The sequence below is a fragment of the Mus musculus genome, chromosome 1 (assembly GCF_000001635.26).
Source record: "Mus musculus strain C57BL/6J chromosome 1, GRCm38.p6 C57BL/6J".
NCBI classification, from domain to species: Eukaryota; Metazoa; Chordata; class Mammalia; order Rodentia; family Muridae; genus Mus; species Mus musculus.
In genome coordinates, this window is record NC_000067.6 from 182,540,343 (window position 1) to 182,565,764 (window position 25,422).

Here is a 25,422-nt window from a genome sequence, read left to right on the forward strand (position 1 = left end):
GGTAGGCTGAGTAACAGCTTCCTGAAGATGACCACACCCTAATTTCCCAAAGCTGCACTGTGGTACTTTGTAGGGTAAAAAGGAGGCCAGGAAGTGAAGCGATGCGAGGCAGAGGCAGTCCATAAACCACAGTATGCAGTCAGTGTCTAAACACAGAGGGTGGCAAGTGCATGAACTCCTGCATGCAGGGGAGCTCTGGATGTAATCTAGTGAGGTTGACTGGGACCCTTCAGCTCTTGAGCCACTCCATTTGTCACTGCAGCCGTAAGAAAGTCATGCAGCAGGAGGGTGCCACTCCGTATGGAGCCTGGGAGGCCGAACCGTAACTACTTTCCCTATGCTTTGGGGATTGGTTCTCAGGCACATCACTCAGGACATGGCTGTGGAGCAAGTTCTCAGCAAAGGGAGTGGAAAGACGATTTCTTTGTGGGATGCTGGCGTGACCTTTGGGGTCCACTGCTACAAATAGCCGAAGATGGATGAGTCTGTCCAGTGTCTGATGTCTGGCAAGTTTAGGATCATCACTCCGGAGCCTCTGGATCCCTCTATGTCTTATTATTTTCTGTCTTAAAGGTTTCAATTTTCACATGTTAATTATACACCAGACTTTTATTATTGCATGTTCATGTGTTTTGATTGTGTGACCCCATGACTACCCTCTCTGGTCTTCCCTCACTCTGCAGATCCCCTTCTTCCCAGTTAGTCCTCCTTCCTTCACAACTCTCCCCTCTCTTTGGGGAGAACCAGTCACTATAATTAACGTTACTATCAGAAACAGGGATGTAAGATAACTTATTGGCGCATGGGCATCTCTCCAATGGCTACACCACTGAAGAAGTGTTTCGCCCTCAACTACCACTGATTGCCTGTAGATCCTCAGGGTTGGGCCTCCCTCATCCATGACAGAAGGTTTAGAGACCCAATCTTTTATAACCTGTTTTAAAGAAAACATTTTAGCAACATTTTATCAATTCTTTGACACATTGACCACATTTACTCCCCTCCCCCAACTCCTCTCACTACTACCCTCTCCATCCCTTCCCACCCACATTGAGACTTTTCTTTTTTTCTCCATTGAGTCCAGTCTATGTTGCCCAGCTAGTCTTGGGTGGGGTTCTCGCCTGGTGTGTTGTCAATCTCCCAGGGTCATATCATTAGAAAAGACTGACTCTTTCTCTCCCTGAAACTATCAAAGAGCGATTGCTCCTCAGTTTACGGGAGGGAGTTATGTCCACCCCCGTCCCCACCACTGGGATCTTCTCTGGTTGGACTGGCACAGGTCTCGGGCGTATTGTCACAATTGTTTTGAGTTTGTTGTGGGGTAGTCACCAGAGAAGACTGTTCAGACATGGGTTTAAGACAAAAGAAAGTCTTCATTAGCTAGTCAGCTGGGTAATTTGGAAGCCCCGAGCATTTCTCAGGGTGAGCTTTTAAGCATAAAAACCAAGTCCTGGGCTGACACACTTCAGTTAACGAGAAACGTTAGCCAGAAGCAGAACTACAGAAGCCAAAAGGCAAGGTTAGCATATTTAAAGACTTTTCTAGAATTGTGGACTTTGGTTGATTGGGTCTTTAGTTTTAGTTTTGGCTGGTGGCGCTGTCTATGTGCTGAGTTTTACAGCCTGGTTGGTGCTTCCGAATAGAGTCAGTTGTGCTAAGGTCTAGGGGTCCTGTTATAAGTTCCTATGTACATCTGCCCTGTTGTGTCTAGAAAGCGCTGTCTCCTGGATGCTATTGGCCACCTCTGGCGCTTACACTGCTCTCTGCCCTTTACCACTTATTTTTATGGCGTCCTTTTGGCTGGGGTTCCAGGCTCCAGGCCTCTGCTGTGTTTCTCAGGCGGATCTTTTCCTAGCAGATTTCTCAGAGTGGATTTTAAAAGGCCTCAGTGAGAGATGATCAGGCCCAGAAGCAGCCTGCAAGTGACTCTCCTGGTGCAAAGCAGAACTTGCCCTGGAATGTGCTGAGAGCGGGTTTGTGAGTGAAACCTCTTTCTCCTGAACCACTGGGTTTGCTCTGGAATGCGCTGGGACTGGCTCGCTGGGCTCAGAAGACAACAGCAGGCATGGAAAGATACTTTGGGGGATGGTTTCAGACATTATGTTCTTTTCCACCTTGCAGTTGTGTGGGCCTCTCAGATATCAATGACCTCTGAGGCTGGGGATGGCCACCAGGTGGAATAAAGACAATGATGACAATGATGACAACTCCCTTATCAAGGGATTCCCATTTCTGTTTCTGGATGTGATGGTCAGGAGGCAGCTGTCAGAGCCTTAACTGCAAGAGGAATGTGACCTCCTCTGTGGTGATGTGGTCACGTGTTCTGTTTTGTACTGCCATCATGCAGGTAAATTCCCATGACTTCTAGCTATGCTTAGAGGGATTATATTCGTTTGCTGCATCTGCTTTTACATCAACGCTACTCCTCTTACTAAGATAAGAAGTCTCCTCGTTAGGTTAAAGTCCTTTCTAGCATGCTCCGTGTGTCTCAGGACAGTCCCCTTCCCTCCCAACTCTCTGTGGTTTTGACCTCGATGTTTAATCTTTGAGAGTATTTTCTTTTCTTCATGAGAACATGCTGGGTCACCTGAGGCTGCCTGCTGAAGTTCTGATTCTTGTTCCTGTTTTTCTTGGTTCTTCAAGTCCTGGACTCACAGCACCATAGGCAGGCAGATGCTGGAATTGAGTGTCGGAACAGACGACACAAATCGTTCTCCACCAGGATTAATGGGTGAAGGTGGCTGTGCTGTGACTTGGGGCCATTGCCCTCTCTCTCATGGACTGCTGGACCCTGTGTGCTGGGAACTATTTGCCACTCTGATCCTTTGTATCTAGTGACCAAGAGGAGTACAACAGCCTAGCGCTTGTTCCCTGATTGGGAATCGTGGACTGCTGCTCCTGGGTGTCCAAGACCCACCCTGGGCTCTTACATCTGCTCGGCTCTGAGCAGTGAAGGCTGACTCACTCTTTTTGTGGGTTTTCTTGGAGAACGTTTCTCTTGACAAATGCTGTGGTTTGCATGTGATATGGGTGACTTCCAGGCTGAAAGTCCTGCTTCGTAATCCCTGCTGCAAGACATTAAGAAGCCGAGACCTTCATCCGCTGTGGTGTTTAGAGGTAAAACCACAGAAGTGGTTGGGATGAAGTGAGAGGGCTGGGAATGACGCCATGATTGAGGCCCAGTGGCTTTAAAAGGAGAGAGGAGGTGCATGTGTGAACTCTAACATACACACACACATACACATGTATACACACACACACACACACACACACACACACACACTTCACACTTGAGCTTTCAAGAGAAGCCATACAAGGTGGGTCCTCCAGGCCTTATCCCGTGAACCTGAACAGGCTTTTCCTCCATAATGTTAGCTTCAGGTATTTTTTAATAGTAATGAAAATGGTCTTGCATAATAAATTTCAAACTTATAGAAAAATAGTACCAAGACCCCCTTCCAATTGCTCACTTTTTGTAAATTTCTTCTTTGTTCTACTGTGTAGATCTATCTACTGCATCTCTACTGTCTATTTATTTACTTACTATTATATGCATATCATATACACTTATCATTGCTATCTGCACATGTGTGCATTTGTGTGTCCTTGTTTCTACAACACCTGAGAGTCAGTTGCAGACATTAAGGAGTTGGTCACTATTACAGACAGGATATTTAACATTGAGATATTGCTATCATCTAACCCATAGTTTATACTTTCATTTCATTAGTTACTTTACAGCTGTAGTAATTCCCTGGCAAATGCCCCAACACAGGCACATGGACTGCACTCGGATGATAAATCACTCTAGTCTTTAAGCCAGAGTGATGTCTCTGCTTACATTGTTTCTTGTGACCTTGGCATGTTTTTTTGTTTGTTTTTGTTTTTTTTTTTTAAAGAACATGGGTTATGCTTGGTGCAATGCCTTCTGCTGGGGCTTCTCTGCTCTTCAAACAAAATTGAGATACGATTTTTTTTTTGACAATAACATCACAGGAGCAGTGTGTCCATTGTAGGACATTGCTTTAAGGAGACATGCAACACTGATTTGTTTAATTTCTGGTGATATTAATTTTGATCACCTAGGCAGGGCAGAGACTGTCATTTCCTGCATTACTACGTTATTTGCCCCTTGGAAATCAATCAGTATTGGCTGGGACATATTTGACACCACATGCTTTCCCTCTTCAAACTTTCACCTACCAGCTTTTGTAACAGGGTCCTAAGACCTGAGCACAACTGACTCCATGGTGGAAGCATCGCTCAGGCTGTAATGCTCAGCACAGCAGAGACAGCAGCACCTGCCAAAACAAAACCAAAGGCCGAATCCATCAAAGCTCCACAGTGATGGGACATCTCTAAACATATTAACCTTTCTTGGCTTTGTCTTTTTTTCTTCTGAAGTCCTTGTTCTTGTTGACTGATGTATGTTAATCCAGGACATGGTTTTTGTGCTCAAAAGCTCACCCTGAGAAAGGCTCAACACCCAGTGTAGTCACCAGTCAGCTAATACACTTTCTTTTGGTTTAAACCTATGTCCAAGTATTCTTCTCAAGACCAATGTGGTAGTTTGAATATGCTTGGCCCAGGGAGTGGCACTATTAGGTATAGGTATGGCCTTGTTGGAATAGGTGTGGCCTTGTTAGAGGAAGTGTCACTGGGGGGTGAGTGGGCTTTGAGACTCTTCTTCCAGCTGCCTGAGAATGCTGAGTTTGCCTTTGGAACAAGAACTCTCAGCTCCTCCAGTGCCATGCCTGCCTGGATGCTGCCCTGTTTCCCACCTTGATGATAACGGACTGAACCTCAGAAACTGTAAGCCAGCCCCAATTAAATGTTGTCATTATAAGAGCTGCCTTGGTCATGGTGTCTCTTCACAGCAATGGACGCTCTAACCAAGACAGCCAACCACAGCCTTTATCAGTATTTCTTGTCTGAACCCACCATTGTTATGATTGTTACAAATTAGTATTTTACATTCTCAATGATGTCCTCCTCCTTGGCTGGTTGGCCTTTCATGGTTATAGAGAACTTTCCTTCTGGCTGCTTATGTAAATAAGGAGATGTGGAATCTCACCTTACTCATGGCGTAGAGTGTATTAATATTAGTGTATTAAATTTATTTATTTCGACCCTGAATTTGCCAGGGTTTGTCCTTTCAAGCCACCTCCTCTGCCCTCCTGTCACGCCCTCATCTGTCACAGTGAACAAAAGTATATTCTAGGTTCTTCTCACACATGTTCAGTTGCCTGCTCTGGAATGAACTGTTTCTTGAGGAGCCATGGTATCTTTCATGAAGAACCCTAGATCTCTAGCACTTTAACATGGAGATTTTTTTTTTTAAAAACCAGTACAGATGCAAATAGTTTCTACAGGTTAAAAAGAAAAATAACGAAAATGGAAGCAAAAGCTTCCCACCCCTGGAAAAAGAAAAAAAAAAACAAATTTAGAAATTCCCAGATTTTCCTAGTTTTCTTACTCTTCATGGTGTTGACCAGTTTGTGCCTCTTTGAGCCAGCTTCATCATCTGGATAAAGTTCTCTCATTCACTAAGCAATTCATAAAAAATTAGGTACATAAGAGGGATATTCACTATGATGGGGCCTCCTTCTCTACCCTCACTCACATCAGGGCTGGCCTCAAGCTGCGGGTGGTGCTAGGAGGTGACCCCACTGTGCATTTCGACTGGGGTGGATATGGCTTCAGGGACCCCTCACCTCCTCCACAATGAGAGAGGCCACGGCTGTAGCCCCCTCTGCTCCTGCTCTCATTGGAGCAAGGGGCTGGAGAGGACCAGCTAGCAAGGAGAAGACTCTGCCAGAGGCCAATGAAAAGATGGAGAAGCAGCCGCTGAAGGCTAATGGGGCTTCTCGCCACACACTGCCTCCTGCCTGCTGCTGGAGAGTCTGACAGAGCACAGTTGTGAAGCAGAGGAAGATCTAGCATGTTAATGGGTTTCAACAAAGATGGCGAGAAGTCCCACCAAAGTGCAGGACATCAACGGAAGGAGGCTTTTGACACCTCTGTGGCCTTCACGGGCAACCTTGTACCCACTGCAGAGCTGGCCAACCTGAACCAGCTCTGAGTAGACAATGTTCTGAGCACGGTGACCTTGCAGAACGTTGACCTTTTCCCCCTCATGTCAAGGCTCTGTGGGAGGATGACGTAAGTGCGTGCCTGCACTGAGCTCCTCTGAGTACCAACTGACTGAGCCCGGTACTTCCTGAACAGGGTCAATGTGATCAAGCAGACTGACTACGCGCCAAGCCATCAAAACCTGCTTTGCTGCGGTATCCTGATCTCTGGAATCTTGGAAACCAAGTTCCAGGTGGGCAAAGTCAACTCACACGCGTTTGAAGTGGGTGGTCTCGCTGTGAACGCCGGATGTGAATCCACTGCTTCGGGGGTGTGACACCCATCATCTTTGTGGTGGCCAGCAGCAGCTAAAACATGGTCATCAGGGAGAATGATCACCCCATGGCCTGCAGGAGCCCCTGAACCTCCTCAAGAGCATTTCAGGAACACGCACTCCGTCTCTGTGATCCTTTTCCGCTTACCGAGAAAGTCCTCTCTAGGAAAGCAAAGACTAAGGACAACTTTCCAGAGTTCAGCCGCCACACTCCTCCTGAGGATGCAACTCCTGAACCTCGAGAGGACCAAAGTGTGTGACCAGGGTTAGCTCCTTCATCCGGGATGAGTTTCTCATAATCAGCACTGCTATGGAGAAGGGCACCACTACTGTTCCCCGCACCTTACCTGCGCACTGGACACTGAGAAGTTCTCTGCATCGTCAAAGACTGCCGTGACATCATCTGGTGTAAGCGGCTCTAAAAAGAGAACACCTACATTTAGTTTAGCCTTAAGCATAATTAATTAAGAGTGAAATGTAATGGTACAACCAGTTGATCACCCACCATGATTAACAGTACAATCTTTTCTCTCTCCACCCCCACAGTGATTCCAATGCCCGCTTTTCCTTCAGCTTGCTTAGATGTTCCAAATTTAGTAAACTTAAGGCAGCCTATGGAAGAAAAAGAATAGGCCACAAAAGTGACCTCCCACTTTCTTTTCTTTTCTTTTCTTTTCTTTTCTTTTCTTTTCTTTTCTTTTCTTTTCTTTTCTTTTCTCTCTCTCTCTCTCTCTCTTCCCTCCCTCCCTCCCTCCCTCCCTCCCTCCCTCCCTCCCTCCCTCCCTTCTTTCTTTCTTTCTTTCTTTCTTTCTTTCTTTCTTTCTTTCTTTCTTTCTTTCTTTCTTTCTTTTTGGTTTTATGAGACGGGGTTTCTCTGTGTAGCCCTGGCTGTCCTGGAACTCACTCTGTAGACCAGGCTGGCCTCAAACTCAGAGATCCGCCTGCCTCTGCCTCCCGAGTGTTGGGATTAAAGGCGTGCGCCACCACACCTGGACCCACTTTCTATAAATAAAATAAAAGCAGCAACAAACAGTCATAAAGAAGTAAGTGCAATAAATGAAACAAAATTCAAAATGAAATAAAATTTGTGTTGTATAGCATTAAAAAATTCAAAAACAAAATTAAATGTAAGCAAAAAAATTAGGTACATAAATCCATGCTCATTTTTATGTTTATCAGAGTAAGTAAATAAAATACCATTTAGTCATAAAAAAATTACGCTTTACTATGTGAGCTAAAATAGTCTATAATTCAAAATGAACACCTCACAAATTATTTTCACTTTTCTTTCAGTCTCTTTAGTTCCCCCCTCTAACAAGAAATGTGTCTTCTAATCCTCTTGATTTAGTTATTTATTTAATCCAAGAATGCATAGAAAGTAGTTTTAGTGTTACTAACCCATGTGATTATGAAAAGAAAAGAAATATTAAGTGGTGTTCAATACTGGCTCACAGTGTGGGAGGGCACTGGGGATCACACCCAGGGGCTTGTCCATTCTGTGGTCAACGTCTCTTTGGTTGATTTTTTTCCTCTTCCCTGTCTGATAATTTCTTTCTCCCATCCAAGTGCTGACCAGGTCTGAACTTGCTTAGCTTCTGAGATAGTGTGGAGATTGGACCAATTCAGCGTGGCATGGCCCTAGATGTACCTTCTAATCTTAACTTTATGTTTGGGAAAAGCTGTCTTGATTTATTCTCCTACCGTTAGCTAGAAGATTCTTAACCATGGAGTTATTTTCACATACAGACAAGGCCTTAAAAAAAAAAAAAAGAGTAAGTTGTGTTTCCGTCAGTTCTGAGGATTTACTGACAATTATGAGTGCCTGGCCTTTGCTGTTCTCCAAAGGACACATTAGTGGTTACGCCCTGTGGGAAATGACTGGATTGGCACACTTTAATTATCACCATATTACATTCTTCTCTTTAGAATTCTGAGAAATCGATGCTTCTCCAGAGGATCCCAGATAACAAGCAACAATCCCGGTTCTCTAGAGCTGAGCCATCCAGAGTCAGTTTTACTCGGGAGGCTGCATGGTGTCTCCAGGAGTCCTCAGTGTTGTGTGTGGTGTTAGCATACTTCTGGGGTAAGGGGGTTTTTAATGCCTTGTATCAACTGTAGCTTAAGTTTTAGTTTTTATAGCTGGATTGTGTTCTTTGCTCTCAGGTTAAATAGCTAGCTGTATGATTTACATTCCTGCCAGGAATAGAACTTAACAGAATCTAAGTGGGCACAATCTGGTGCTTGTCTTTAGGTCTCTGTACCAATCCAATCACTTCCTCCCTCTTAATGGTATTCAATCATGTGTTCTGCCTTCCCTGGGACATTGCTTTGCACATTAAAAAACCCTTCCTAGAACTACCTGATTTCCATTCATGCTAAGGTTTATGTAAGAGCGAATAGACAAGGGTTCCTCGTCTCTTCTGGACATGTTTGAAATAACCCACTTAATATACGAGTACCCCAGGGTTATAGTTAATTAATAATATAATGTTTTCAATTTTGTACAAAATGAAAATGTGGCCATCTTCAAGCCCCCTAAAATGCCATTAACATCACGAAAATAAACTAGATGTGGTGGCTCACATATTCAGGCGACTGAGACGGGAGGATCCTGAGTTCAAGGTAAAGAGGACAGAAGTAACTGCAGAGCTGTTTGGTTTGCAGGGTGTTTACCAAGGACTGGGTAAGAAGGGAAGGAAGAAGTCAAATGTGACATAGTTGTGGTAGAGCCTTATCTACTCCCAAGGAGCATACTCGTCCATACATGATCCAGACACATTTTACCAGACCTACTACAGAAGGCTAAAATGTCTGGGTCTCTGCACTTGCCTTTTATCATGTGTTGGATAAGAACCACCCCCACCCCCACCCCTCCCACCCACCATGGTCGGGCTGATTAGCAGACGTTACATTCAGGCTGTTTAGAATTTGTCCCACTGTAGAGAGCTACCTCACTCATCTAGCTTGACTGGTATCTTCTGAAGAGAGCAATAGCAAACAGCATATAGGGAGGTTATGTGACGATGCATCCCAGCCAAGAGTTTAGGTCTGTTCCTGAAACAGAGGACTGGCTTAATACCAGGGAAGCAGGAGCCACCATTGATTAGGGTGATCTCTATCAACAGAAGGATGCCTAAGGACACATACAGAAAGGGCAAAACTGCAGTAATAAGAAAAATACATCATGTAGACACTAACCATAGAAAGCCAGCACATCTCTGTTAATATCAGACAAAATAAAGTGCTGTTAGAGGGTGAGGTAAGTCATGTGAGGTGGCAGAGGCTCAGATCACAAGGGACAGTGAGACGATCGGAAGGTGCATCAAGGGGACAGGTTGGAAGGAACTTCTCCAACCAGCTACAAGCTTAGATAGCTTATTTCTTTAGAGCAGCAGTGCTCAACCCTGTGGGTTATGACCACCAGAAAACACGTATTTCCGATGGTCTTAGAAACTGCAACACCACTTGGTAGCAAGATTACAGTTATGAAGTGGCAAAAAAACCCCCAAATTTATGGTTGGGGGTCTCTAAGATCATTGGGAATATGTGTTTTCTGGTGGTCATGACCCAGGAGATGCCATCAAGTTATGAAAAGGCACAGTGGAAGCTTTAATTCGTGATATTAAGTGACTGACAAGGCCTCATGCTGTGTAGTTGCTATCAAAGACCTGGAAAAGACAAAACCATGCAGATAAGGCAAAGATTGTTGCTTTGTGTTTGGTGGAGAGGGAAGTGGGACAGTGGCACATGGAGGCAGTTTAGGACAATGAAACCACTTCACAGATGCAGCAATGGCAGACAAACGTTGGCACACATTTGTACAAGCCCACAGAATACACAGAACCAAAGATAAACTGTGGTAACAGTGATATATACAATGTGTCCCTGTAGCCCAAGACATTAACAGCAACTGTAGCTGAGAGTGACTGGGTGTGGGGGAACTCCACTTTTTTTTTCTTTCATTTTTCTGCAAACCTAAAATGGATCTGGAGTCTACAATTTTAAAGTGTTACCGGCAGACTGTGTACAACGATTTTTTTTTTTTGGTATATGTTACAGAAATCTCCTCAAACTAAGCCCAAAGCAAACATAAAATATAGGCTAGGACTGGGCCCTGCCGGGTGATGACTTAAGTCTAAGGACGTGATTAACATCTGGAGCTCCATGCCAGGCTATGATGGTGCAGGAGCTACACAGAGGACTCATTAGGGACATGGAGCAGCCAGGCTGGGGAAACGCACTGTGGATCCAGCATGTGAGAGCAGTTTGCACAATCGCCCATGTGATGAGGAGAAGCTGGGTAGATCCTTGGTGGGGCTGCTGAGCTTCAGAGGAGGCTCAGAGCTAAGCCCCATGGGCACGAATTGTGACTCCCCTTTCCTCCCACAGCCCTGCTTTCTCTTGTCGTGTATACACAAGCAATCCCGATAGCCAGCAAGAAGAAACTGAGTCAAACGTAATCCCAGAGTAGAACAATGGCTGCCAGGGGCTGGGCAGAGAGATGAGTAACTGTGTTATGTTTTTTGTTTTTTTCCCTTAAGCTTAGAGTTTCATTCTGGGAAGATTAGAAATAGTTCTACGGATGGATGGATGGTGGAGGTGCGCGTTACAGTGTGGATACACCGAGTGTCCCCGGTTCTAGCTTTGTTCCTGTTGCTTTGATAAAGTAGCCTGACAGAAACAACTTGGAAAGAGAAGGCGTTCATTTAGAGCACAGTTCCAGGTTGTACTGTCCTTCTGGAAGTAGGGGCGAATGTGAAGCGGTCGAGAACAGAGAGGAAAACGAACGGGTACATTCTGTTAGTGCTCAGCACCCCAAGCACCCCTTCCTCTGCACTTATAAAGTCTATTACCCACTGCCCACAGTGGAACGGCTCTCCCCACTTCAGCTAACAGGAGACAATCCCTCACGGGCATACCCAGAGGCCAGCTTGATCTGGACAACCCCTCGAGGAGACTCCTCCCAGGGGATTACGGATTGTCTCAGGTTGACAATACTGACCCCCAACACCATGAAACTGCTCACTTGATAATAAGATAGAAAACTGTATGTCATATGAAAGCACAAAAACTCAATGCAGTGCGCAGATTCCACAATGGTGTGGAGGACTGTGGGTACAATAAAGTTAAATCTCCGGACAGAAAAGCAGAGGCATGTAGCATCGCTCTCCAAGTCTTGTTTCTTGCTACAGGCCTGGGATGACTCTGTTCATTATACTGTTCAGACCGCCTGTGTCTTTGCCTTTTTATCTGTTCATTTTATCAGTTGCTAAAAGTATTGCATTACAATCTCATCCTCAGATGTGGTATTTTGCCTCTTCTGACCTGCACAATTTTGCTTCATGCATTCTGAGGCTGTGTTGAGTATACAGAATTAAACTAATTAGTGCATCTTCCCAGCGAACGCACGTCCACAGGTCGCCTTACCTCTAGCAATCATTTGCTCTCAAGGTGGTTTCTGCGATGTTAGCTCAGCCCTTCCAGTTTTCTCTTAGCATCTTATGCATCTTCCCTGTTCTTGCATCTTAACCTTTAAGCTGTACCACTTGGTTGTTTTGAGCTAGTCTGAGAATTAATTAACCAATTGACTTTTAGTTCTGGGCCAGAACCTAGGGCTTTATTGGTTCATTTTTATTGTCAGTTTGATATAAACTAGAGTCAGATGAGAAGAGGAAACTCAAGTGAGAGCTGTTTCCATCAGACTGGCCTGCAGCAGTGTCTGTGAGAGATTGTTTTGATTGATACCTGAGGGCCCCACCCACCGAGGGCAGCATCTTACCTAGGCAGGTGGTTCTGCGTTGTCTAAGAAGCTGGAGAACAAGCCAGGAAGCATGCCCATCTGTGGTTCCTGCTGCCTGGTTCCTGTCTTTTTTTTTTTTTTTTTTTTTTTTTTTTTTAAGATTTTGTTACTGTCTTCAGACACACCAGAAGAGGGCATTGGATTCCATTACAGATGGTTGTGAGCCACCATGTGGTTGCTGGGAATTGAGCTCAGGACCTCTGGAAGAGCAGTCAGTGCTCCTAACCGCTGAGCCATCTCTCCAGCCCTGGTTCTTGTCTTGAATTCCTTCCTGAGTACCGTCAAAGTCAGAATGTGACCTGGAACTGTAAAAGGAAGCAAAGCTGTAGCCCTCTCCCTCCCCAAGCTGCTTTTGGGTAGACTGCTTTATCACAGCGGCAGCCGAATGAAACTAGAACAGGTCTTGAGCCTATGCTGTACACAGGGCTACAGCCCAACAAAGTTTTGTTTTCAAAGCATAGTTACTGAGACCCAACGTAACTGCTGATTTATTGGTGTCTAAACCTCACGCTTCCTTTTTTATTTGCCTTACTGTTTCTATGCTCTTTTCCTTCTCTGTATGCGTTTTCTCTTTGATCAACTCTTTCAAATTATTCTATTTCACCACTAGGCAGGTTACTTAGTTATTCTGATACTTTATGGTCACCTAGACCATAATGTCAGTCAGGCAGAGGTTGAGAAACCCGTCTCGATCTCCTATTCCTCCACACTGACAGTTACCCTGGGAGTTTTGGAGAAGTCAGGGTTGCTCTCAGGTGGCTCAGGCCAGCTTGTTTTAGCGTGTCACAAGACAGTGGTGTCCAGGGCACAGATGCTCAGAATGACAAGGAGGCTTGGGTATCTCAGCCTGCTCCATCTGTCCCGAAGCTTCTTCTTAGCCTTTCCTCTAATCATGCCAGCATCCTTGGTGTCAGCTTCTCATCCATTATGCCATTAGGGGCTGCAAAGTGTTAACTTTTGTCACCTGACTAGCTGGAATTATCAATTATTCTTATTTTGAATTAAATTTTTATATCTATCTATCTATCTATCTATCTATCTACCTACCTATCTGTTTGGGACAAGGTAGTCCTGGGTGTCCTAGAATTCACCATGTAGACCAGGTTGAGCTTGAACTCACAGAGACCTGCCTGCCTCTGCCTACCGAGTGCTGAGTTAAAGAAGTGTGTCGATATGCTTGCAATGATTTGATTTCATTTATGTGGATGTGTTTTGATTACGGGTATGTTTCTGCACCGTATGTGTGTTCACAGAAGCCAGAAGAGGGCGCTAGATTCCCCAGGACTGGAGTCACAGAGAGTTGTGAACTGTCACGTGGGTGCTGAGAATTGAACTCAGCTGCTCTGCAAGAGCAGCCCTCTTAACCACTGAGCCATCTCTCCAACTTTTATCAATTATTTAATTACCCTGAAATGCAGTCCATAGGAAAGACGGAGTAAATGCAGAGTCTTTTCCCTTTATCATTTTTCAGTATCCCCAGCCACTTAAAAATGATATGTTTGGTAGGTGTTTTCCAAAGCACCGGTGAGACAAGAAGGGCTGTTGCTACAGAGGTGACGCTAAGCCAAGGCTGTTTGAAGCAAGCCCATACATAGGCTTGCTGGGAGCGAACTGGGCTCTAGGGGGCAACAGAGACCAGCATGTGCTGCAGTGGGGGCATGTGCTGCAGTGGGAGCATGTGCTGCAGTGGGGGCATGTGCTGCAGTGGGGGTATGTGCTGCAGTGGGAACATCTGCTGCAGTGGGGGCATGTGCTGCAGTGGGCGCATGTGCTGCAGTGGGAGCAGCTTCATTCCTTACTTATCGCCATTTGTTACCACTGATTTGAGTGACCTATTTCCACTGATCTAACATGCTGTATCCTTGTGAGCTCTACAGAATACCTCAGGGTTCTTGCTACATGTCTCCTGGGGTAGTGTGTGTGTGTGTGTGTGTGTGTGTGTGTGTGTGTGTGTGTGTGTGTGTGATCTCATTGGGAACCTCACAGTCCCCATGGGGTTCTTGAGACAAGATAACAGCTTTCAGTGGTTTAAGTCTTTGGGAAAGGTCAACATGTTGCAAAGTGATTCCACATCCGATAAGCTAGTGGTTCTCAACCTGTGGGTTGTGACCCCTTTGGGTGCACATATCAGATATTTACATTATGGTTCATAACAGTAACAAAGATTAGTTATGAAGTAGCAACAAAATAATGTTATGGTTGGGGGGGTCACTGCACCATAAGGAACTGTATTAAAGGGTCGCAGCATTAGGAAGGTTGAGAACCACTGTTTTAAGCAGTGCTGAGAGTACCTTCGTACCTTGGTATTAACTGAGACTAATGAGTTCAAAGTTTGATTCTGGTATGAACGGGCATTGCAATGAAGCCCCCTTTCCCCATCTGTAGGACATGACTGATGGTGTTGGGCATTGCACAGGACTGATGCACAAACAGGAAATGGTACAAGGAAAGGCCCAGCTGGTTTTGCTTTCTTAAGATAGGATCTTGCTGTGTGTCACTGGCTAGCCTAGAAGTTGCTATGTGTAGACTAGGCTGGTCTTAATGCGTCATTATGCACCACTTCTGCATCACTATGGCAGACCACTTTAATTCCTCTTACAATGAAAACAACAACAGCAACAACAGAAATAACAGCAACAACAGCAACAGCAACAACAACAGTAACAACAGCAGCAACAACAACAGTAACAGCAGCAGCAAACAACAATAAAACAAATCTTCAAATAAAGCTGACAGTTAAAGGGGACTCACCATACTTATGTTTTCAGACTGTCAGGCAGAACTCAGGAGCATATGCTGGCAGTGACAGAGCTTCTAATCGCCTCCATGACGGTTGGCAAAGCGGCCTTGACTGCCTGCTCTTATGCAGTTACCTTCTATAGAGTAGAGCAAGGCTGGCTCCTGGGAGTGCTCACACACTGGTCCCTAGAATGTGGAAACAGAAAGGGCTCTGGAGGCTGTGGCTGGAAAGCTGCCATCCAATGCTGCCACAGCCACCAATCGCTGGCCCTGTCAGTGACCTCTAGGGCCCATGTGGCATGGTTCGAGGAAAGATCTGGAATAATCCGGATCTCCCTTCTTGGGAATTGAGGCCAAGAAACAAAGGAATCCAAAAGAAAGGCTGTGAGACGACCAATGGGGAGTTCCAGTTGTGCTGGAACAAAGACAGTGAGTGTCTCAGGAGGCTAGCTGAGCGCAGGACTAAATAGATGGTTGGCCCATGCCAAGGCTCGCTGATAGAGGAACAGTGGACTCAGGACCTGCATGGCCTTCTGGGTCTCCAAAGCTGTGTTTAACCTTTGAGTTTTGGAGGCTCAGCTCCATGCAGTCTCTGGTCCCTGACTTCCTGTTCTTAGGCCTAAGATTTATTTTATTTATTTTATGTATATGAGTATACACTGTAGCTGTGTTCAGTCACACCAGAAGAGGGCATCAGATCCCATTACAGATGGTTGTGAGCCACCATGTGCTTGCTGGGAATTGAACTCAGGACCTCTGGAAGAGCAGTCGGTGCTCTTAACTGCTGAGCCATCTTTCTAGTCCTGGCCTAACTCTTCTTAATCCAGCATTTTCTCACAACCTGGTTGACTTGCATAGCAGGGTGTGACTCACCTAGGGCACAGAATCAAACTGCAATAGTTCAAAGCTATTCTCTTAGAATCTCTCCTTAAAGGGAGCGGCCAAACCCTCCCTGATGAGAACGGGCTGAGCAGAGCCATTGTTTTAATCGAAGAACAAATCATAAGCAATCCTGTGTCACTTCAGGCTCTGCCTTTTCTCGGGATCATGTGACCTGAAATATGGCAGTCCCTGTGTCATGAGGACAAACAAGCTGCCCATAGGAAGTCCTACTGAGGAACCCGAGTGTGCGTGTGCGCCATCTTGGTTCTAGCTCCCTTCACTCCCTTCATGCCATCTGTTGATTTCAGCCCCCTTCTCTCCCCTGTATCTTCCCAAAGCTGCAGCCCCCTGAAAGTCACTCCAGGCCAGAGCCACCCCTAAATTCATTCTTCTCAGAAACTGTGGGGTAATAAATGTTTGCTGTTCTAGACCATTAAGCTCGGGATAATTGGTTAGTAGTAATAGATAAATCATACACATGTGGATTGGCCTCATATTAAATTAATGCTCTCCGACTCAAATGCTCCCAGATGCTGCCTTCTATAATTATGCATCTTGCTCTTTCTCTTAGGCTCAGCCTCCCCGCTCCGCCCCCCCCCCCTTTTCGTGCTTTCCTAATGGCCTGAATACCTATTTTCCAAGAGAAAATCAAACCAATTGGAGCTCCCAGGCTCTGTGCTCCCACCTCCCTCCCCACTGGATCTGCTGTGTCATACCTGAGGCCTGCTGCACTCCTGAAAGAGGCCAGCCTCTCCCTTACGCTCTAGGTATATTCTCGACTGGCTTCTTCTAGGGTCTCCCTTCTGGAATCCACCCCTCACCTCCCCTAGACATTTTAGGAGGAAAGGTCGCTAACCTGTATATCCAATTTGCTACTTGCAGGTCAAATGCCAGGAGGATTCAGAGTCAACCATTGGATGAGTAATATCAGGGGCCCAAGGGGTCCTGGCCATGATTTTACCCTGAAAAAATCTGCCTGGAGGGACAGTGAGCAAGAGACAGTGAATACACACCCTGATTTCATTAAACTTTATTGTGAATAGAAAAGCAGAGGCCAGATGTGGTGGTTCACATCGGGAACTCTAGCACTTGGATGGCCGAGGCTAGAGGATTATCTACATTTCAAAGTTGATAATTCAGCCTTAGCCACACAGTCTGGATTAGCCCAGTCTGGACAACAAAGTAAAGACTGTTTTATAAAGCTAAATAGAGAGGTGGTGGTGGTGGTGGTGATGGTGGTGATGATGATGGTGGTGATGGTGGTGGTGGTGGAGGAGGAGGAGGTGGTGGTGGTGATGGTGGTGATGGTAGTGATGGTGGTGGTGATGATGAGGGTGGTGATGGTGGTGGAGGTGGAGGAGGAAGAGGAGGAGGAGGAGGTGGTGGTGGTGGTGGTGTGGTGGTGGTGGTGGTGGTGTGGTGGTGGTGGTGGTGGTGGAATGATTCAGGTATGTCTGTGACCACTTGGCATCAGGGACTAAAAGCAAGGAAGTGTGTCAGTGAGGTGCCCAGCAAGAACAACCTCCAAGTCCATGTCTTCTGCCTGAGACTGCATGGGGAGTCTGTGGAGGGCTTGGGATAGTGAAGAACCCCAGCTTCTGTCTCTATGACCTTTTCTAAAACTATAAGAGCTCCCAGTGTGTGCCACTGCTTTCCTAGTGAGCAGTTTCTTTTCAGAGGAAATGCCTGCATCTTCCCCCTTTCCCTAGACCGTGACCTCTGAGCTGCCCCAGTGTGTGGGATGTGAGGTCAGGCTAGTGGGGTCAGGATGATCATCATGCAGAGAGACATTGGAAGCACTCCCTGCTTGTCTCTGCTTACAGTCTACTCTGCTTCTGACCCCAGATCTGGGCTTCTCCCTCACACTGACCAGTTTCTGCAGGCCCTCTGAGGTCAAAGTTCAGACCTACAAGACTGCCCACTTATTAGAGCTCAATGCTAATGTTGCGTATCCACTGTGCCCACTCCTGTTCAACTTGATCAAATCTAAGACATATATATATTTTTTTTTTGAGAGAGAAGGTCTTGTCTTGCTATATAGCACAGGCTAGATTCAAACTCTAGGTCCTCTGCTTTAGTCTCCCAAGCAGTGAGTTATATTACATTAAGTGTGCTGCTGTCCCCTGTACCACTTAGTCACAAGGAAGGGTTCCTAAGACATCCATTTCTCTGATTTGAATAGCTCATCTTATTTGAATCAGAGTAGGTGTACTTACTGAAATACCAGTTTAGTATCGAAAAATACAACTCCTATGTGGCCATCTGGAAGGGATGCTGGGAGCGGGTGGAGGCTGACTGTGTGGGGAGGGGTGGAGCTTCCAAGCCCTCTGTAGATGTACCACCTCCTCTAGCATGCCACATGGCCCGAAGCCTGGAGGTTTTCCAACCACATCATAATATAACCAGGATGGAGAGTAACAATCTAGAACTTTCCTTCCTGGAGAATAGGCCTCTAAAGCACGCTCCTGGCTCCTAGTAGCCTTCTTGATTTTTATTTGTTTGTTTATTTTTTCCTTTCCTTTTCTTTTCTTTTCTTTTCTTTTCTTTTCTTTTCTTTTCTTTTCTTTTCTTTTCTTTTCTTTTCTTTTCTTTTCTTTTCTTTCCTTCCTTCCTTCCTTCCTTCCTTCCTTTCTTTCTTTCTTTCTTTCTTTCTTTCTTTCTTTCTTTCTTTCTTTTTTGTAACCACTCCTGATCCAGAAGCCCACCCAGAGACACTTTATTAAAAGCAAAGATGTTTTCCACCCAGGAAATTCCAAGGGATTTAGGAGCTCTGTGTTAGAAACTTGCATCAAAGACTTGTTATTAGCATAAAAGATGCTTCTGCTGCTCTTAATTGCTAGGGAAATCCCTGGGGTTTTAGGAACTCTGTGCCAAAAGAGAAGTGGGAGGAGGAGAGAGAGGAGAGAGAAGTCTACACACACACACACACACACACACACACACACACCACACACACCCCACACACACCACACACACTGGGTGGGGTGGAAAAGGACCATCACACACACACACACACACACACACACACACACACACACACACACTGGGTCGGGTGGAAAAGGACCATGGCCACATCTCCTCTTTGTCTTTATTCATCTGCTATCACCCATAGCCTTACAGAGAAGGCAGCTCAGGAACTAGTTTCTCCCTTGTCCAACCCTGCTGCTGCTATCCTATTTAGGTCTCGACTAGTTCCTCTTGCCTGGTTCCAGAAGTTGCCTTCTAACTATGAGAAAATGTCCTTGCCAGGTAAGAGCTATCCTGGTCCCTCCATATCTCTTCACCTTGCCCCTCCTCCACTGCACTGCAGTGCATTGCAGATCCACTCAGTGCCCAGTTCATAGTCTTCCTCACTGCATGCTGTGTGCAGGGTCTTCCTCAGTGGCATTGCTATCCTGCTTCCCACATCTCACGTGCTGGCTTCTCACCACCTTTCCCCCAAATCCTGGCCCTTAAGCCCTTTCACAACTGGAACCCCCTTCCCTGAATCCCTCTTGGTATTCATGGACCTCGTAGTCCATCACTCTGCTTTGATCTCCACCCTTCTCGCCATGGTTTGACAGGGGCAGGCTGTATTCATTTGTCCTTTTGCTCCTCTGCTCATCTGTGGCCCCTGCCCTCCTGGTGCCACCATGGATGGTCTTGCGCGCGCTCGACTTGACCAGCAAGAACGACGCTGCAACAGGATCCTTCTGCACACGTTTATTGGGAGAGCTTGATTGCAGAGGCGAAAAGACTTTTTGCCCAGAGCTGGTGCTGCTTTTATAGGCCTAGGAGAGGCGTGTCTCATACCCTGATTGGTTATGCACTAAGCCTCATTTGCATGTTCCTCATCTGATTGGCTACTCTCTCTCAGTACCTCACTGAGCCTCATTATCATACCTCATTTGCATGTCTCACATCCGATTGGTTATACTCTCAGTACCTTACAGAACCTCATTATCATGCCTGGGCCAGGCAGTGTTTTTGCAAAAAACTTTACTGCATATGTACACATTGGTTGTTTGTCCAATCTTATGCATGGTGGCCAGCAGTAGTCAGTGCCACTCAGCAACGGCACATGTGGCTTCCCACAGGATGGCGCATTCCATCTCGTCCTGTTATTCAGATGCCTTGGAAACTGTAGGTATTAGTGGCGAGAAGATAGCAAGATTTCAGATCAGAAGACTTGACCTTGAATATGCTACCGGAGTGACCTTGGAGGAGTCTGACCGTGGCCTTGCTGTCACCCTGACCATTCAATGTAAAAGCCCTGTGTGGATCCAGCTTATTCCACTGAGGGGGTTTAACCACCCTCTCTTCAGTCAAGCTGGTTCAGCTGGACCTGCATTGGCCACTGGAGGGCAATCTTAGCCAGCTTCCCAACTGGCTTGATTTGGTCCCTTCTTGCCAGAGATGAGGGCCTGAGGTATGACCCCAAGGTTCCACGAGTGATGTCACAGACTTGCTGAGGAATATACCCCAATACTGTCACTTGGTCAGCTTTCTCTTTTCTTTCGTGTAGCTAGAGAAGGTTCTGCACACAGCCCAGTACTCTGTAGCATAACAAGCCAGTTGATGTCCTGGGGAAGCCAGCCTTGTACTCATTACTGCAAGTCTTCCCTTACATCATATTTCCCTCCCTCCCTCCCTCCCTCCCTCCCTCCCTTCCTTCCTCCCTCCCTCCTCCTCCTTTGTCCTTCTGTCCTCCCCACAGCTCCACCCTCATTATTATGCCATCTAGTCTGGTGTCAGATTCACTCTGTAACTCAGGCTGCTGAGTGCTGACATTCCAGGCATGAGTCACAATACTCAGCTCCGTTTAGATTCTGTGTTGAGATATAATAGTGCACACAACATGAGGATCATTGTTTTTAGCCATACATTTAAAGGGTGAGTTTTAGTTGTACAGCCATCACCCCTAGCTAAGACCATCACTACAAAAAGAAGTTGTGTACCTAGAAGCAGTCAGTCCTAACCTCCCATCTTCCCAGCTCCTGGCAGTCACTTCCCATCTCTACAGCTTCGCCAGTTTTGAAAGTCTCATGTAACTAACTGGACATGATGGTTAATCTTGATGTCAACTTGACTGGATTGAGGAGTTCCTAAGAGAAGAATAAAGCATTCTGGGTGTGTGAAGGCATTTTCAGAGACTGCTAAGTGTGGTGGTGTTGGGGGAACTTCCCTTGAATATAGATGGCACCACATTTAGAAGGCTTGGAGGCCAGAAAATGGGATGGACCTTCTAGAAGTCAGCCAATCGTGTTCTGGGGCTGCCGTGATGTGAGCTGCTCCGCTCTGTCACACCCTCCCTGCGGTAAGGATGCAAACTGTGGATGGAACTTGATTGTTAGATGTCTCATTACAGTGACTTGGAGAGTGCCATGCCTTTGTTGATTAGCTTCATTTAATTTGCGTAAAGTTTCAGCATCCACTCTTGGGGGATGGAATTTGGGGCCTTGCTCATGTCAGGGGAATGGTGTACTGCGAGCTACCCCCATCTCTTGCTGAGTCCTCTGGGCTAGCCTTGAGCTCACCATCTTCCTGCCTTTGCCTCCCAAGTACTGAGTTCCCAGGTGTATGACATCACACCTAAGTGCTGCATTCATTTTTATGACTAAGTGCTATTCCCTTCTAGGTTCCCCGGGATGTGCTACATTTGGTCTGCTCACCCATGGATTGGTGTGTGCTTGTTTCTCCCCTGTGTCACGAGGGACTCTTCATGCACATGGTGTGAATGGACCTCTACTTGTTATTCTCTAACGGTGGAGTGCTGCTGGGAGCTGCCATGAAACTCCACGGTCTGGCATTTTGCAGAACTGCCAGACTGTTTCCCAAAACATCTGTACCGCTTTCCACTTCTGCCAGCCGCGTAAGAGCACCCCGAGATGCTCTAGGCACCGAGTCCGACTCTCGCTTCCCTTAGCATTCCAAACGTGGGAGGCTCAGGAGGCAAATCCACCAACTTTCACCCACCCATTTCCAGCATGATAGCTATGCAAGACAACAAGCTTTACAAATTTTAATTGCCTGAGAGGCATACTTGGGCCCTTGGGTGTAACCAAGGTGATCTATCTTTCTTGCTGAGGGGACACTACTGCCTGGCTCCCTGTAGCCAAGGAGGGTTTGCCTGTGGGTGAGGCTCAGGGGCCGGCTATTTGCCAAGAGGTGCTTTTATTAAGTAGGAGCTGCCAGGCAGGTGTCTGCACAGACTCCTTGCCTCTGTAATGGATCCCGAGGCTTCCTGGCAGGGAGCTGTCTCTGGCTCTTGCAGCTGTCTCAGGTTTAAAGTTGGGAAGACATCTGTCCAGATGGACAGAGACTGTGGGTACAGGTTGCTTCCTCTTTGGTGCCTGGCTGGATAACAGGTAGACATGTCGGCTCGAGAGGGGCTGCTGTGCCGGGCCTCCCTGAACCATTTACCTTTTTTTTTTTTTTTTTTTTTTTTCGTGACTGGGCAAATGAGGGCTCTATTTGCAGCGGCTCAGACCTGCCTGCCTGATGAGGAAGGGCTTCTTGGTATAGCATCTGGATCGGGAATGAGGCAATTTAGGAAGGGGTGGGGGGGGTGGTGGGAAGGAAGGATAGATGGCTAACCCCAGAGGAGCTCCCTCGTGGGGAAGTAGAATTACCAGCTGTGCAGCTTCTGTGCTTGGAAGAGGAAGGGCTTGCTCTTTTTTTTTTTTTTTTTTTTTTTGTCAGTCTGAGAGGGGGGCGGTGCTTCAGGGAAGCATAGGGAAGAAACACAGAGGAAAAACAAACGCTCCCATGAGTTCTTTATTAACTAACCAGTGACCCTGTCTGGGGCTACCAGGTCTGTAACATCCTGGGTCTATCTATTTATCTACTGGAAATCTATCTACTGGAAATCTAGATATGCGGTTGTTTCTTCATATAACAAATATTTACTGTGTTTCTGGGAGAGTCCTAGGAGCCGGGGACTGAGTGGCAAATAAAACTGGTCCCGATAAGTGTCCTTGTGGGACACAAAGCCTGATGGGGCCGAGAGGCTTTAACTCACTGAGGACAGGAGTCCGTGCTGGGCGAGGCTTTGCGTACTCATCTGATAGTGTGAAAGGAGGGAGGGGCTAAATTTGAGGGGTGGCCTTGGGGAAAAACTTCCGGGGCACAGGTCTGAAGGATGATCAGAGAGCAGAGCAGAAGAGTATTGCAGTTTGGCAGGAACAGCGCCTGCAAAGCCCTGAAGTGGGACAAACACGACATCCCCTAAACAGAAATCAATGCTCCATGGAGGAAGGAGAGACACGGGAACAGGTGGCAAAGTCAGCAGGACGGGTGTGCTCCGGCTCCCACTAGCCACGCAGAAGCCCGGCGTTCCTCTTAGCTTGCTGGGGATGGCCAGAAAACTGTGTTCAGAGCAACCACTGGTTCCTGTGACTCAGCACGAATCTCAGTTAACTAGGCAATAGGGTCAGGAATAAAAATGCCTCCTCCACCCAAATTAGGGCTTCAAGGCTTCTAGGATCTTCAGTGTTCCAGGCAACGTCAGGGGATGGGGTGGAGCTGGGGTTCTGGTTTAGAGGAAGGGTAGGTCAGCCTTGTGCAGGGTGGAAACTTAGCTGTGAACCCTCAGTGAGCCCAACACTGAGCGAGTGTTAACGCAAATAGAGGCGTTGAGGGAGTAATGGGGGCTCCTGAGGCACGGAGGAGCCAAAGCTTTCGTATAACTGCCTCCTGTCCTGGAAGGTCATGCTGACCTTGTATTTCTGGTGAATCACGGGAAACCCTGCTTTTGTCTGTTTCATGTCTGGCAGGTAAACATGCTCTCTCAGAAGCACCAAGCTCAGGGCTGAACACGTGGATGACCCTCAGCGGGAAGACCGGCAGCCTCAGAGGCTGTCTGGTTCAGAGACCAGTGTGAACCCGCTTTAGAATCATCTGCAGGTGAATGGTCTAAAGACTCTGATATGGGTCCTAGAGACTTAGCTCAGAACTGCTGAATCATGATTATTTTATATTCTGTTTTATTTCATTTTAGAGACAGGGTCTCACGTAACCCAGGTTGGATTTGAACTCACCATTTAGCCCACAGTGACCTCAGACTCCTTATTCTCTGGTCTCTACCTCTGAATGTAGATTGTCCTGCTTGTGCGGCAAGCCCTCGTATCCACTGAGGCATCTTACAGCCAGCCCCCAGAACACTCTTTGAGATGGTGGCGATTAATGCAGGTTACTAGGGAGACTGTGTTGTGGGTAAGTAGTTCAGAGAATTCTTGTCACACTGTACTGGCTGCCTGTGTCTTCTGTAACAAACGAACACAAGTGACTGAAAAGAGCAGAAGTTGGAGATGGAGCAATGGCTTAGGGTTTGAGAGAGCACTGGCTGTTCTTGCAAAGATCTGCGTTGGACTCCTAACACCCACATGGAAGCTAACAGTTGTCTGGAACTCCAGTTCTGGGGACTCTGGTGCCCTCTTCTGGCCTCCAAGGACAGATCACTTATGTAGTGCACAGGTGTACATGCAGGCAAGGCACCATGCTCGGTAAAAATGAAAGAGCAGAGGGTTAGTCTCTTTCTGTTCTGGGCACCCACAGACCTAAGTCATTTCCACTGGACTAAAACCAAGGCATGAGCAGGGCCTCTCCTTACAGAGTCTCTGGAGGAGAAATCACCCCAGCCTATCCAACTTGGAGACTCCTGATAGCCTCCATTGTGGTGTCCAAATAGTGAACAGCAGGAGAAGGTGGGGCAGAGTTGCCTGCACCTTGGATACATATTTGACTCTGTTTATGACTCATGTCCCTTTGGAACAGGGCCTCCCTCAGGTGCAAAGTTTACAGGCCACACCTCCTTGGGAGCTGCCTTAAAGGGCAGCATCCCCATAGGGCAGATGTCTGAGAGGACACAGAAGCCCTGCTTTCCTGTCACCTACAGGACGCACAGGCAGGCCATGGCAGCCCTGGCAGCTGGAATATCCAAGCAACGTGCAGCTGCTCAGGGCCTTGGCTCTAACCAGAATGCTGTGAAGTATCTGGGCCAGGACTTCGAGACCCTGAGAAAGCAATGCTTGAACTCAGGGGTCCTATTTAAAGACCCGGAATTCCCGGCATGTCCGTCAGCTTTGGGCTACAGGGATCTTGGACCAGGCTCTGCAGAAACTCAAGGCATCATATGGAAGCGACCCACGGTAAGGCAATAGGGAAGTGACCATGGCAAGGCACAATTGAGTGTCACACAGGGTACAGAGTTGTCACATCAGGTCAAGAGTTGAAGTAAGTAACAGTGCAGGGTTCTGTTTTCAGATCCTATAGTTCTGATATCCGCCTTACTTCCTAACATTATTTCTAAGGAAGAACACACACAAGCTTTAGAGCTGGACAAGTCAGACCTCATGAGTGGCTCTGCTGATGTGGCCTTGGCTCTGCTGATGTGGCCTTGAGCGACAGCTCTCTGAGCTTCAGTTTTTCCACCCTAAAAATAGTGCGGCTGGAACCATTGTATTTCAGTGTGGTTAGGAGAATGAGAAATAAATCTCAGGGTGTAATTGTCCTGCGTGTAAGAGACACAGAACACAGGGTACTTAGCACTGCACAGTGCCCCCGGGCCAGCACACAGGGGAACAAACCAAGGTTAGACACAGTCAGCTAGGGGCAA

The 25,422-nt window shown here is 46.8% G+C and overlaps 1 protein-coding gene, 1 long non-coding RNA gene and 2 pseudogenes across 9 annotated transcripts in view; 3 read left to right on the forward strand and 1 right to left on the reverse strand.

Annotated features, from left to right (window-relative positions):
* Positions 5,870-6,810, forward strand: Gm8197 (predicted gene 8197; annotated as a pseudogene).
* Positions 5,945-12,314, reverse strand: Gm46081 (annotated as a pseudogene).
* An 8,269-nt stretch (positions 12,315-20,583) lies between these two features.
* On the forward strand, positions 20,584-24,139 carry Gm46248. Of its 3 annotated transcripts, none has more exons than XR_001779884.1 (4): positions 20,584-21,123; positions 21,445-21,678; positions 23,582-23,711; positions 23,806-24,139. It is a non-coding gene; the product is annotated as a predicted gene, 46248 (long non-coding RNA). The 3 variants fall into 3 exon arrangements; XR_001779882.1 differs by having other exon boundaries at positions 23,904-24,139; XR_001779883.1 differs by lacking the exons at positions 20,584-21,123; positions 21,445-21,678 and adding an exon at positions 22,549-22,620 and having other exon boundaries at positions 23,904-24,139.
* Positions 24,140-24,406: 267 nt separating this feature from the next.
* Positions 24,407-25,422, forward strand: part of Capn8 (calpain 8) — a 69,708-nt gene continuing 68,692 nt past the window's right edge. For 2 of the 6 annotated variants that reach the window (XR_373596.3, XM_017319052.1), the window contains exon 1: positions 24,407-24,955. Coding sequence is in view for 5 of the 6 variants with exons in the window: in XM_017319052.1 (XP_017174541.1) it covers positions 24,659-24,955 (297 nt within the window). In the remaining variant the exon portion in view is untranslated. The remainder of the gene's footprint in view (positions 24,956-25,422) is intronic. The other 4 variants (NM_130890.2, NM_001145806.1, XM_006496686.2 and 1 more) reach the window with 3 other exon arrangements.